The sequence below is a fragment of the Sinohyriopsis cumingii genome, chromosome 5 (genome assembly GCF_028554795.1).
Source record: "Sinohyriopsis cumingii isolate HCF-2022 chromosome 5, ASM2855479v2, whole genome shotgun sequence".
Taxonomy (NCBI): domain Eukaryota; kingdom Metazoa; phylum Mollusca; class Bivalvia; order Unionida; family Unionidae; genus Sinohyriopsis; species Sinohyriopsis cumingii.
The window spans coordinates 100,346,210-100,362,280 of NC_142965.1; the positions used below are offsets into that span (position 1 = coordinate 100,346,210).

The 16,071-nt window shown below is 32.9% G+C and overlaps 1 protein-coding gene across 1 annotated transcript in view; it reads left to right on the plus strand.

The window, feature by feature from the left end:
• Positions 1-16,071, plus strand: part of LOC149799876 (sodium leak channel NALCN-like) — a 158,295-nt gene that overhangs the window by 101,271 nt on the left and 40,953 nt on the right. Inside the window, exons 27-31 of the mRNA XM_089959315.1 lie at positions 622-720; positions 2,655-2,748; positions 4,052-4,158; positions 12,714-12,788; positions 14,735-14,854. Of these exons, the coding sequence (XP_089815441.1) occupies positions 622-720; positions 2,655-2,748; positions 4,052-4,158; positions 12,714-12,788; positions 14,735-14,854 (495 nt within the window). The remainder of the gene's footprint in view (positions 1-621; positions 721-2,654; positions 2,749-4,051; positions 4,159-12,713; positions 12,789-14,734; positions 14,855-16,071) is intronic.

Here is a 16,071-nt window from a genome sequence, read left to right on the forward strand (position 1 = left end):
CTGCTCATTTGCATTCCAAGTTACACATTTGATCTCCAGCGATAGTCCAACTGTGACAGGCAGTCACCAAAGAAACCAACCCATTTCCAAGCCTGACTCGAAGTAAATCTCAACCACATTACAGAGTTTTAGCTTCTATGTGAATTTATAAATGCTAGGCTTGTGATAATTAGGTTCATGCCTTCTACCTTAAAAATTAGGGAGGTGTCAAAATACAAAATTATCCAGTGAGACCTTTCACACTTTTATGGCTAACAACAGCTTGGTAGGGCTTTATTTGCAAAGTAGTGTTTGAACACTTGATGTGTTATAATTGGGAAAGTATCATTGAAGAATCATTTTGATTCAAAATTTGTTTTCAAACATTTTTCTCTCATTTCTTATAGTGTAGGATTGTTAACCTAATATGAAAAAAAACATGTTGGATACATTTCTTAAACATAATTTCTGTTAAAATTCACATCATTCTACTAATGGTACAAGGGATGTTTGTTATTGTGGCAAATTATCTTTAAACTTTTGGTTTTTTAAAGTTTACATTTATTTGATGAAGGAAGAAGAGCAAATAAATAAAGATAATGGCTCATTATTACAATTTATAATATTTCTCTTCTGTTACAGATCCATGCCATTTATGTTCATGTGTTTGTCTTTATCGGTTACATGATAGGACTTACACTGTTCGTGGGTGTTGTCATTGCCAACTACAGTGAAAACAAGGTAAGACTTCTTCTAGAAGCAAGACTTTCTGTTAAATATGGTAATATCTGATTAATCATTTTCAATCTTTAATAGAGCTAATTGATGCGGTATCTTTTTCAAAAGGGATTACAATATTTAGATGACCACTGACACATTTTAAATAAAAATGTTGAACAACTTTATTCATATAAAGGAAAATGCAATCATAACACATCATTCTGAATTATTAATGCAAACTTTTGTTTATTTTGGAACAAAACTTCCAAGAAATTAGTGAGATTTTTGTAAAATTGTGGGAGTTTTGTCATGATTGTGTTATCAGATTCATACATGATCTGTTCCCCAAAATGATAATGAACTTTTTACACATTTTTTGTACTTGGAAAAACCACAATTGATTTTTCACCTGCAAAAACAAATTTCATGAGCCACACCATGATTATGGTATCAGACCTGCCAACTCTTATGATTTTGCTATAAGTCTTATGAAATTTACCTTTAAAATACGAACTTAGGCATACAAGCAAAAACTACGAAAAAATGATCTTTGCTGAAAAGTCCAGACAATTTGTTTATCCGTGTTTGATTTGGATCTGGGTTTCATATTAGAATTAGTGAAATTGGTCTGGGGACCAGACTAACGTTACAGCAGCACATCTACATGAGCAAACTGTTGATCATATAATTTTTAAAAATGGCATCCAGCAAGAGATGCATGTTTAAGACAAATGGGGAAATAAGCCTCTTGAAAAATGTTAATAATTAACAGAAAAATAAAAAAGAATATTCAGATTCTTGTGAATAAAAGCTGGAAGGGACACAATTATATTTATTGGACATCATGTGTCAATTCGAGTATAACTCATCGCGTGAAATATGATTGCCATCATCACATGAAATGCAAAAAAGAATTTCCAAGAATTACATCAAGTTGAGAGATAGCAACAAGCCATTGAGCTCCATAGGGTTTGGAACTAAAATTTGTGCAACTGTAATAGTGGTAAATAAAGTCTACGCATACTTTACAAACTTTTCAGTTGAACATAATGTTTATCGTCACTGCACGTTCCAAATACCGAACTTTATTTATGTTTTCCTGCTTTACAATAACAGTTTATGATATTTTATTAGACGTTACTGAAAACTGGTCAAATTTATGAGAAAGAAAATCAAATGCCTTACTGAGATGGACTCTTCAGGGTTGGCAGGTCTGTGTTTTATCAGAATTCATGCTATAAGAAGGTGTGCTATAGCAGGGTTTCACTGTACATAAATGGCATCTTTTGCTCATTTCTAGCTTTAAATAAAGCCATTGTTATAATTATTTTGTTTAAAAAAATATATAAAATTGCTCACATTTTCTTATTATTATGTCAGAAAGGTAAATTAATTCTAGGTCAATGTTGTATCAAGGACTACTTCATTCTTTTTCAGTCTCACGCAAATCTTATTGATACGAGTGGATTTTCATTATATTTTACCTATTCACATTTATGTCATTTCACAAGTTATTTGCAGTACAGAATTTGGATGCTATGTAGTACCGTTATATTAAATTTTTTAACCACTGTTCTTTGAAAGCTAAAAAGGGTCTAAAGGTAATTTAATATTGACACTCGTGTCTGATGCAGAATTTGGGCTTTTGGGTGGAATTTTCCTTGCCTAGACCGATGCATATGGAAATTAATATTATTCATTCCTTGCTGTAAAGTAACTTGGCTGCCATTTACCAACTGGAGGTGCAATGCAATATTCCATTTACATTTGTATTACTACCTGTGAATAATGGCAATACAGGCAAATCAAAGCTTTCACAATATCTGGCTTTATGGATACATTTTGTGAATGGACACTAATAATTTCATTAGTAGGTTGTTCATTTTTTCAAAATTAGATTGTTAAGTTTTCCAAAATTAGATTGTATATAGTTTTTATTTTCTACCCTTTTCCAGGGGACAGCTCTCTTAACTGTAGATCAGAGACGTTGGCTTGATTTGAAGGGAAGGATCAAATTAGCTCAACCGTTACATATACCACCAAGACCAGGTAAAGTTTCATATCTGTGTAAGGTCCAAATTTTTCTTTCAAGTCAGAGTGGTTGCTGAATACCGATATAATGCTGAAATGAATATTTGAATGAGAATGCTTTGGGTTGAATATTCAAATTTGAAATTTTAATTTGTATATTTTGTTGTATCATTGAAAGTGCACGGTTTTAATGCACCTAGTAAGACAGCTCACCTTTGAGATGTCCTCTTGCAGAATGTGGTGTCACAAAGAGACTATATGATTATACACCTACACTAACTGAATTCCCTTTAAATTGACAAACAGAAAACAGCCATGGAATACCACTATGTACTACATAGGAATACTTTGAATTGTGTTCACTGGACAGAAAAGGCACCATTCAGATATTGTGAAAACTGCCATTGACGCATTACTGCCATTGTCAGTACCAAAACCTTAGAAAATCAGAAGTTTGTGCATTGTTTGAAATGTTTAAAATTGTTCAGTAACATCATATCATGAAGAATTTACTGTTAAAGTATTGTTTCATTTCCATCAAATGTCTTTAGCATTTGTATAAAAACAAATGGTTCTTAATTTTGTTCTTGTTTGGTTTTGATAAATATGTGCTCTGTATAAATCTGTAAGTCTTCTTGATGTTTTTGGTTGAGGGTTTTCTTTTATACTTTCCATGAAGAGCGTATTAATTAAAAAAAATTCAGAGATATATACATGTATCGATTTTTTAAGTACTTCACTATTAATACCCATTTTTTTAAGAAATCAAGACTGCGACAGTTAAATATGCCTTCTGAATTCTGTGAGCAATATTCCTAATCAGGCCCAGCTGTCACAAACGTCTCTTCCTTGAGTACATAATCAGTTCAGATTTTGATCAGTTTGATCACTCAGGTTCTTTTTTCTGCACTAGTGCTCATTTTTCCTTTCTTGTACATGGGTGTTTAGTGTTCCAAAAACAAAATAAACCTAGCGAAATGACATTTGTTCTGAAGTGATGAAAGATAAGCTGTTGATGAATATGGCATCTGTGTTAACATTTCTCTTTCACATGTTTGCAGGATTGCATTTTCAGCAGGTATGTATTTATATATAGATTGATTGTATGATGGAGGGGAAGGAAGGGATGATTATAGTATACTGTAAATCATAGAAGTTTAATAAATTTGGTAAAGAAACTATACTTGCCAAAAATAAGTTTTCCAAAAAATTAAACAATAAAAGAATAAACATCTATCACTTTACAGTAGCCATATTTATTACACTGGATTTCTGTCTTGATATTTATTTTATTTAATTGTTTTCCTCTTTTTATTTTCAGATGGTACTGGCTTCAGAGCCAAAATGTATGATATCGTTCAACACAAGTTCTTCAAGAGACTAACAGTTTTTCTTGTACTTGCTAATTGTCTTCTTCTGTATGTGCCGGTGAGTTCATAAAGTTTTAGAAATGAAAAAGAAAATTCATTGACCCCTTTGAGTATTAGATGTTTTTCAAGCTTCATGATGAATGGGCCAATGTATTATTTGAGCCAATTAACATTAAGTGAATATTATTCTTGTCATGCTTTCTACTGAACATTATATGTTAAAGATCTTAATTTTTCTGGTGAAACATGTGAAAATGGACACATTTCAGAGTACATGTAGCTGGAAATTATAACTTCTAATTAATTATATTTTTGTCAGCCATATTTGAGCAACAACCAAAATTAGTTAATTGTAGTGTTATTCTAAATATTTGTACCGCACAGTAGCTTGAATGGGTCCATAAACATCACTTGTAGTACAAGTTAGGGCATGATGAACACTTAAACTGTGGTTAACTGTGAGGGGAAGGAGGGAAGGAGAGTGTTACAAACTTTTATTGATGTATAAGAAATATGATCTCCATTATCCTATTCATCAAATTAGATTTTAATACTGGGTTCCCACACTACGGGGAAATTGGGAAAAAAGTCTGGAGAAATGATAATTTTTTCCTGACTGTAAAAAGTCATGGAATTTTGCAAATATTGGTGAAAGTCAGGAAAAACCCGGGAATTTTCTGTCACCACTTGACACTCGAAACAATCACATAATTGAGACTTAACTAAACTGATCGTGAGTTACATTTATAGAGTTCTAACCAGAATATTCGAAGGGTGCAGTATGGATTATTTGGTTACTTGCAATAAACATATGCTGAGTCAATCCAAATGCCCAGTGGATTAGATTCATCTAGCAGACTTTTATTTTCAAAGTTAGTTTGATATCCGTATCTTTCCTTACATGGAAGGTATGAAAACCAATCTAGCATCAAAAGAGGCCAACATGGTGGTGACAAAGCGTAGTCACTTATCAGATGGTCTAGCAGACTTTGAACTTTGCTAGAACGAATGAGGCATGCATGAAATCGATATGAAAATTTATTATTTTCTCAGAAATTGTGAGTATTAAAATCATTGTCTTTAATCTGCTGAAAGACAAGATAAAACTATGTCGTTGATGAAATGTGACCTGATACTCGTGATTAGCATTGCTCGTCGCATGAGTACTGTACACATATCTAACAACCCACCTTTTCAAATGTTGTAGAGAAAGAAAAAAATAAATGAAAGTTGTATACTGGTTGTAATAAAAATACAAAAACGAAAGAACACAAAACTCTCCATATTTATATATTCTGAGAACAACATTTGGAGTATTGTTGTATCACTTGACCACCATGTTGACATGTGACCTTTGCTTGATAAATCAGACTGGACAGATTGCTGGTTTTCACAGAACGTATCTGACTTTCACTTAATATAATTGAATTTCTGTACAACAACATTATGAAGGAGTTTGTTGTTGATATCACATGAATATTGGACTTCCAATGTTCTCATTTGAGATTTGTGAAGTCATGTGACTAGTGATGCAGATGGCGAGTACTGGGCAAGGTTTCATCTGCCCTGTAGTTTCATCTTGTTTGGCTGCGGATTAATGACATAATGATTATAATACTTGCCATTTCTGAGAAAATAATGGTGAAAATAAAGGTTAATTCGCCGGATTGGATTCATGTGATGTCGTCCGAGAGTTATGCATTGGTACGTCACTGTCTTTTGAATGTATATGTGTAGTTTTTCAGTCTTCTTGCGATTATGAAGTGATAAAAGACATGTGAGGAAAGTCGAATCGAGTGGAGTGCTGTGGTCTTGCTTGCACTCCTTGTGTTCATTTATATAACCGATAAGGTGATTTCATGTTGTCAGAGATTTCTCCGTACTTTATTGATAAAAGGTCAGACTCCTGTGCTTGAACCTGTAACCCAGAAAATCCTATTTGCTATGTATCTGTTAGAATCATACAAATAAGTACATTTTGTAAAAGATGGAAATATATACCTTAAAAAAATTATGCATCTTAATCAAAGTTTCCAATTTTGTAAGAAGTTGTCCTACATGTACAAAATCATCTGCTGCCCAACATGTCAGCTTGTCACTAAAACGGGATTCTCACAAAATTTCCTGGCGTATTGTCTGTTTCTAAATTTTTTGTATTTTTTCCCCCATAAACAAGACATTGTAAACACATTACACCCCATTCATTGCTGTTTCTCTTCCATATAATAGCTCATTCTTTTATAAAATATTGAATTTTACTAATATTTTTACAAGATCATTTTAGTATAGGCATAGTTACATTAAATTTTGTAAAACTATCTATAAACCTGGTCAAATTACTGACTGCTGACAGAAACAGTCCAAAGTAATGTATTTCATTTCTATAGCCTGAAGGATGAACATTACATCTTTTCAAAAATGTGCTCAGAATTGGCAAGTCATGAAAACATGGTGGTAGTATCCTGTGTGTCCAAAATTAATATTATTTTGAACAGAATATTGTGGCGACAATTGCCTCATTTTACATGGTAAGCATTACATTATATTATTTTTGTCAGTCGGTTGAATTGGGTATGCGTTTTACTTCAGTATTGGAGATGGAAACTTTGGTGCGCAGAAATGCCTGACAGCATTGTGTATATTAAAAATCGATACTAGCTCCTGTATCAGTACATGTTTGGGGACTGGTTTAACAAATTACAAGAAGACAAGTTGATTTTACAGAAAATTCAGTCCTTGTTTATACAACAGTATTTAATTTTGAAGATTTTTTGTCAAAATTTAAATCAACCCTTTAAAAATGATTTTCAAATGATGGATTTTTAACCAGATAATCTTAAGGAGATTAGGTTGTTCGAAAAATCATTTTGGGGATTTTAATGATATTGATAAATTCAGGGTTAAACTCTTTTCGTTACAAGGCAAGATTCTAATTATTTGCTTTTTTTTTGTTTTTCATACTGTAATAGGAAATGTTACTTTCTATGAAATGCATATATATATTGCTATAGAATTCTTTAGAATTAAAAGTTTGAAAGGAAACAAAACATAATTTATGCTCATTATGTTGTTCTCACTTAGCAACATAATGCAGCAAAATAAAGTTATAATTTTTATTATGTACATTGAAATGACTTTACATGCTAAGTTATAGGAATATAATCAAACTTGATTGGTGTCATACATTTTGTGGTTTTGTACATGATAATCTTTTCTGACTTGGATATTTTTGGAGAGTCTTGAAGGAAAAACATCTTAAGATTTAGAAAATGCCTGTTTTATAATCTAAAATGTTCTTTAGTTCCATTCAGTAATGGTCATATGTGAACCTTGAAAAAAGTAATTTCAGCCTGGAAAAACCCTGGAAATGACTTGGAAATTTATCTTTAGAAAAGCATTGGAACCATGTTAATATTTCTGGACACTTGATCTAATCTGATGAAGTCAGCTAAAGTCAATAAATTTAAGAGAGACTTTGGTTTAAATTTGACTGGCATTCAGTACTTAAGTTTTGTGTATCAGTGAAGTTGGAGTTGCTGCCCATTTAAGGTCAGAACTTGTTTATTCATTGCAAGTAGACACTAATAAAGTAGCTCAAATATACTCATAAGCCACATGAGCCAAACCCATTAGTCTAGTTTAATTGGTTAATTCCTCAATATTGCAGTTTTATTTGTTGCTGTACAATTCTTCATGAACAATACATATATTGATTACAATCCTATTTGATTTGTTTAAAAAAAAGAAAACAGTTGGCACATGGCAATTGAATGGTCACAGAACACTACAGCTAAATTGAAAGAAAAAATTCAAGCAAAAAGAAGGAAGAAAAAGAACTTGTGTGTATTTTATGTGAAGTTGTTTTTGTATTTATTGCTGCATATTTGAAGTACACTCCAAAGATAAGCCAGAGGCACCAAAAATGTTGTTTATGGTGTATTATATTTAAAAGAAACTAGATTTGACTCTGCACACAGATATTATTTTGATGTCTGCACTTTTTTGTGTTGTAATCAATTCATACAATCTGTTAATTAGCTTGCACCTTTAAGTCAAAGACCATTAAGTTCTCAAACTGTTGTCAAAATGAAGACCAGTTTAGCTGCTGAGTAAACAATTATGTTTATACAGAAGCACTTGGGAGAATTAGCATGACAGTAATTGGTTTCTTTTCATGTGCCCATGTAACGTTTTTGAAAGTGAATTAAGAACTAAAGGTACACCATGAAACTAACAGGATTCTTCATGTTTTTCCATTTGGCACACAAACTCCTTTAGTGCAGCTGGTTGCTCAGTATTTTATGTAATACCACAAACTTCGTAATATATTGTGGTCATCACCTAGAAAAGCACATTTTGACTACTATTCTTACATAATTTTGTAAAGATTTGCTAACCTTTTTGATCTAGAGCAGAATGCCTGTATAACAAACTCTTGTGAATGCAGGTAGTCTCATAATTTTCAGTGGATCACTTTGAAACTTGGTGAATCTTGTGGGCATAATTTTAAGATGCATAACTTAACAAATCACTTTGCTTAGGAAAGTTTTGTTAGAGTTATTGCCCTTTTTGTCATGTAGTAGATTAGTTTTTATGTCAATTGCTGTGAAACATGGTGCATATTTGTTTATCATCTAAAGATGTTTATTTTGATAAATCAAAGTTCTCCTGTGATTTTTATTAGTGTTATTGCCTGCCTTGTCTTGGAGCTGAGTACAGTGTGTAATGAATCTTGTGAACACAACTAATCCTTCATTTTTCTTTATATAAGTTCGATATATGTTATGGTCATCATCTGAAGATGTGCATGTCAACAAATTAGTGATTTTGGTTAGAGTTATTACTCTTTTTGACTTTAATGTTTGACATGATCTTGTTAATTCGTATAGTTTCAGTTTTCATTGAATTGCCATGTTATGGCCATCATCTGAAGATGGTCATTTTGACATATCACTTTGCTGTTGCTATTGTCTTGCAGAATGCAATGTAAGATAGACTATTAAGAACACAACTTGTACTTTTTATGGATTGCTGTTAAACTTTGTACATATCATGGTCACACTCTAGATATATGCATATTGCCCCATGATGTTTATAAGATCTATTGGCCATTTTTACCTACAGCCAGATGTAGTATATGATCAAATTTTGTGAATGCAACTACTCTTGCAGTTTGCAATGGATTGCTGTCAAACCTATTGCAGATTATTGTCTTCACCACAAGGTGTACATGTTGACCAGTCTTTTTACTGGCACTTTTCAGAAGAGTCATGCATTTCTGTTTGCAAATGACTAGTATCCATCATCATGTATGCATGAAAGACAGGGCTGTATTTGCTTGAGGAAATTACTCAACATTTCTCTAGTTTGTTTTCACTTTAAAACAAAATGTGAGAATTACATGATCAAACTTGTCTATATATTATGTATGTAAGATTGTGCTGTTAACACTAATTCGTTTTTGTTGAGCTGACCTTAGTTTGACACAGCAATAACTCTTGTATCTGTTCATGCCCATATGTTCATCCATCACTCTCTCCACCCACACCATGGATTAAGGCCAATACTGCATCTTCTTTAAAAATTAAACACCAATATTAATTTTTTTGTTTATTAATTTCTACCCTAATAAAAGTCACGTATGCCAAAATGGGAGTCTCTTCTATTATTATTATTATTATTATTAGTAGTAGTAGTAGTAGTAGAAGAAGAAGAAGAAGAATATCAGTTCATTGTTTTCGTTACTGAAACAGGCACAGGAGACAAGGTGGGATTGAGAAAAATGAGAGGTTTGTTCATGTACAACAGTTACTGTTACAGTTTCTAACAACCCATCATTGTTTGAATAAGAGGATGGGGAAGATAAATCAAGAATTTTGGAATAGTATTTAGTTGAACAAGGTATGTGTATGACCATCTGTTCATCCATACATCTGTCAGTGTTTCTGATTAACATTAGTATTCAAGATTTTTTAGATTAAGCCATGGTTCAGTTGTAACTTTCTGTTGAATTAAAAGTTGGGCTCAAGAAAGTGGGGGTCCCATGTTCATTGGAGGTATACATTTGTACACATTATAAGTGAGGCTGCCAGATACTCATCATTGGAAACCCACTTGTGATAAATTAGAATAGCACTCCATTCATTATGATGTTTTGGAGTTGTAATGGAATCAATCACATGTACTGTATATTCAGTGATGGTTGAAAAAAGTTAATGAATACATCGATTGACTTGCGTTTATTTCACATTATTATAACATGCACTTTGTTCATGTCGGCACTGTCTGCTTCTCCCTCATGCAATTTGGATTTGATGCCCAGCCTACTCTTGAAGCCTTGTATCCAACCACGAGAATAGGCAAAGTCATTGATGCCGAGTTGGTCTCCCAGTATGTTTGTCTTGGCAATGAGCATTTCATCATTGATGGTACATGAATACGGCATCATTGACTTGTTGATATTTGGCATGGCAAGTGCGGGTTAGGTCTGTTGAGTCGGCAGGTACGGACAATCATTTGTCCTTGTTTTTTATGCTATCTGTAGCTGTCGACTTGTCACTGTCTATGGATGCGTATCCTATAATAGGCTGGCATATATCTTAAATGGTTGCTTTTTTATGATCTTCTTTGTGCTGGCAAATCTTTTTTTACTGGCCGGTATCTCTGTTTGTCTACGCTTGCTTGATGGTGTCACCATACTATGTATAAAAAGCACAGGTAATACAAACTGATATCTTGCAGCTAAATGCGTTTTGGTAAACTAATAAAATCCAGTCATTTTTATAAGTTGTATTTTACAGCTTTTATAGCTGATAATGAGCTGATAATTGATTTCCCCATTTTATTTGGAAATGAAGCCCTATACTGTCCACAGCTTAAATCAATCAAATGTATTTGTGCAGCCATCAGTAAACTGTGATTGTTACATACAATTGGTAAAAAGCAAAGAGGCTTATTGACACACTTAATTTATTAACCAAATCTTATGTCAGAACATGTGGACAATTTGACCCCAGTGTGTTTATTTAATTATTAAAACCCCCGTTGGTGACTACCAAAAACAGACGTTTATACAATTGCTGGTTACAAATATGGACACGTTACTTAGTTTTTCACACACATGATCATTTGATCAATTGATAACTTTAACATACCACCAGAATTTGATAACTTTCACATACCACTAGCATTTGACCAATCAGAGATTGATACATTAACACCTCCAAATTTGCTTGGGTAATATTTGTTATCTTATTGACTGTATTTTTATATAGAATTTTTCAAATTTTCTTATTTTTGGACAGTATTTCAGGATTATTGAGAAAAATATGATAGTAATTTTACACTTTAATTCCTGATTTTGATTTCTGGATCCATAACATGGATTTCTTGATTAATGGAGCAAATTAGCACTTAAGAAATCCGTTCCCATTGAATTATGTCCGGATAGCAAGGTTCCCTGATAAATGTAGTCCAGATTAATGAGGCTTCTCTGTACGTAGCATTGATGGAACTAAATGAAGCAAAATTAATGTGATCTCTTGTTATAGATGCTTCCCAATAAGGTCACTAGCAGACGATATTCTGCCCATTTTACCTGGACAGTGAGCAACCTGGCAGTTTCTCCAATATGTGATCACCAAATTTTATGATTTTTAAAAAGGCACACTGAAGCAAAGTCAACTTATAAATCATAAATAGAGATACTAACAGAAAGCCAAATTTGTGTTCTGTTTATTCATGCAATTTTCGTAAAAGAATCTTGAGATTCAATGAATTTATTTCAACTTCCAAACACCATATAAAGTCAATGGTAAATATGCCAGTTGACCACAGATATAGTGGCTGATGGCGTCATTCAGGAACTATCTATACTAACATCATATAATATAATCCATGACTTTGCTAATATCCAAGGGAGCCAAAGAATATACACCCTAATGGGTGAGATTGCTTTATACTGCAATACATTATACACGTAGTCCATGATCATACCCACATTATATTGTACTCCTGCACTTGAATGCTGCCAATAGGAACCATAGAGTATGGTCTGACATAGGCAAGATTGCCTTTTAATGAATTACATCAAACATGAAATCTGTGATTGTATCCACATTACACTTTACTCCTTATCTATAACGCTGTCCATGGGAATCATACAATTATAGTCTTTATAGTTGAGACCGCCTTATAATGAATTACACCATACATGCTATTCTTGAATATATTCACATTATGCTGTGTTTCCTCACTATAATGTTTTTAATGGGAACTGTACAGTATACTACCTAATAGGTGAGATTGCCTTATAATGAAAACCATTGTACAATGTAGTCCATGAATATAACCACATTATGCACTACTTTCTTACTATAACAATGTACATGAGAGCCATAGAACATAACTCATTATGGATGGAGACATTTTGTAATGAAATAAATTCTGCAATAATTTTACCACTACTAATGAAATGGGATCCCCGACCATAGATACCTTATTAAAGGAACTATGTTATAATAAAGTGGTTCATATTGAGTGAGTGCTGAATGAAGGGATGCTTTACTGAAGGTTTTATTGTAAAGTATCACTGTGTCTTTGTTTTTCTTCCAGTGGAGAGAAAAAAAGGATGAAGCATTCAAACTTGCAAGCACATCTGTTGTATTTACTATCTTATTCCTCTGTGAGGTATGTTTGAAAGTGTTCATGGTGTGTTATAACTACTTTTTCTTCCAAAATATATATTCTTTCATTCTCATATTATCTTAAATGTCTTTAATTTATAATTTTTATTTGTAAATTTTTGTATTTGTTCATTATTATGAATTTGGTCTCAGACTCTTTTGTTTATTCTGTTCATCTTTGAATGAAATTATAAGCTTTTTATATTATTCTGGTTGGCTCTGCCTGATTTTATATTTTACAGGGTCAGTGAATTGCATGTGCTTTTGTTTAACCCTAACAATATGCAGTTCTGTTCAGATAGTTTGGTTGTTTCAATGTCACAGATGGGGCTTTAGGCCACGATCATTTTACTATCTAGTATCTATGGGTAACCAGAAAGTTATCATTCACTCTCTCTACTTGCATAAGCCCTCATTATGTGAATCACTCTCACCTATTACTTGGGGGGCCATGAGTGGCCAAGTGGCCTAAAGCACTCTCCATTACGGATCACTGCCATCTCACCTCTGTCTGCATGGGTTCGAGTCTCGGATTAGGCCAATGTGGGTATGTGAGAAAGCTTGCCAGTAGATTCTTGTGGGTCAGTGGTTCTTTTCAGGGGTTTTCCCCAGGTTCTTCCTCCACCATTAATACTGGCTGGATTTGGAAGGTAGTCAAGGTAACTGCGATAGGAAAGTATTCTTGGAGATATATAATTTATGATATAAATGTCCTATGTATTGTTTATTTTAAAAAGTGCTTGTTTGTCTATGTCACTAATGTTCATGCATGTGAAGTGGCAACTAAAACCTGACTGAAAAAACATTTCTTGGAACTTGTCACAATGTTACATTTTACCATTATTAGATCAATCACTGTCAGAAACATACTCAAAACATGACCATATTGGTAGTGACAATGCACCTCTAAAGAGGAGAGCTTCCAACATAGCCAAAGGGAGTTAACCTTTGTAATATATCTGTTCAAAACAACGTCAGCCACTAAACATCTAGTCTTAACACCTCATCAATCAAGGCAATTCATGCTGAATTGATAAGTGCAGCTCGTGCAAAATTGCCTGAATGATTGGACCCAATTATCTGTAGAATGCTGGACTTTTTGCAGTTAACAATTTAGGATTATGTACCCAACAAACATTTGCATGTACCATTCGATTTTGGTTGATGTGATGTTGATTCATTGGTATTGTCAGAAAATCAGTGAAGTGTGAACTTTAATGGTAATTAGTGTGTATACAGTGTTTCAATAGTAATTGTGCATCAGCAATAGTTTTAGTATGTTACAGTCATGGTGTTCATTGGGATTAAGCATGCATGATGAAATGAGATATGAGGATTTACATTTTTTTACAAGATTTAGACTTGAATGAAGAATGGATTAAAATAAGTATTTCATCTGATTCTGATTTAATGTATCATTTTTTATTCTTTCTTTCAATTTCCATAATAAGAGTTATACTTTTTCTCGTTCCTATCTATCCTTATCTTGCTCCATATTGATTTTTAAGGAGGTGAGTGGAAATTACAGCTACTTGATACTATATATACATATTTGTGTGTTGTAACAATAAAATGCTTCATAAGACTTTTTTTATAGGGTTAATACATGTTAAATCTAATATTTGTTGTTCTTTTTTTACCAGATTACAGAAATGAGGTTTATTTATAAAAATGCTTTGTTGAATTATAGGAATGAAACATTAAAAAATTGAGGGGGTGGGTGGGTGGATGTTTTAAGGCTAACTTTTTTTGTTGGGTTCTAAAGTTTTTGGTTCATGGCAAAAACGAAATCCTCAAAACTTGGTAATCCATGAAAATTAGTGATGCTACAGTACAGTACCTGCAGATTTGTCTGATACTACATATGCAGTGATAGGTTTGGGTCCACACCCTGTTCTGTTTGGTAGGAGTTTTATGTTTGTAAATATAGTAAACTCATTTTCCATACAGGTTGTGATGAAGATGATAGCCTTGTCTCCATCAGGTTACTGGACCAGTAGGAGAAACAGATTTGACTTGCTGGTGACAGTTGTTGGAGTGGTCTGGATTGCTCTTCACTTTAGCATGCACGTCAGTACCCATTATCAGATTTATTATTTCCTTTATTGTATATATGTCCAGTTCTGAGATTGTTCATTGGGTACAATGTTTATTGTGACATTTCTTTTCACTGCCCAAATAGCTCGATGTAGAACAGTTATTTGCTGTTATCTCTTTATGGAGTATTGTTTACTGTATTTCATGTAGTTTTTCTTACCCTTTAATTTTTCATAAACATTCCAGTTATCTAAATAATAATGATGTAAATGTATCATAATGTTTTTATACATATCACTTTGTATTTGTCGAAAAAATCCATTAAATTATCTGACATAAAATTTCTACTAAGAAGATTAATGTTTGCAAAAGAGATTGAAGATACTGCATTGGCATTTTGTTTTTACAAAAATTCATAATTGTTGGTGAGAAAATACAATGATTGATGCATAAGCATTGGCGCCCGCAGCATGTGTCAAGGGGTGGTCACCTGACCCCACCCCGAAATCATACTGCAAATATATGTAGATATATATATAAATTCCAACAAGTTTAATCATGCAAATGAAGCTGAGAATATGTCACAAGATTCAGTTCAAAATGCTTAGTAAATATCAGCTTTAGTTTCAGACTGCTTACTATACTAACTCTCCCAGCTGTGACTGACTGACTCCTCCCCCTGCAAAAATCTTGCATGTGTCCATGTGCATAAGCTCTCTTATTGTCATTACAATATCTACTGGTATTTATTTACAAATGGATAAAGGACTTCACAGACCATACCTTTAAATATTATTGTTTATTAGTTCTCCTTATTAAGTCTGTCACGGTAACAAAACACCACTTGCATTTTAAAGAGTTCGGAAGCTCTGTTGATGTTTTCTTATCTAACAAAAATTACATCTCAGTACATACTCAAGTGAAGACCACAGACTATTGGTCAACTATTCTTATTGTTTCATTATAGTCAAACAAACATAAACATAAAAACGTTGTCATTTTCCATCGTAAATGTGAAAGTCACAGACTGTTAAATCGATTCGTATATATACATATAATAATAATAATAATAATAATGAGGACTTTGTATAGCGCCTAATCTTTAGAAGCTCTAAGTGCTTTACAACATTAGACAACACCTATAAGATAAGAAACATTATCATATTATTACAAAAACAAACAACACGAAATTAGAAAAACATTAAAAAATAAAAAAACATGCTGAAAATATTTCAGGTAGGAATCATTAT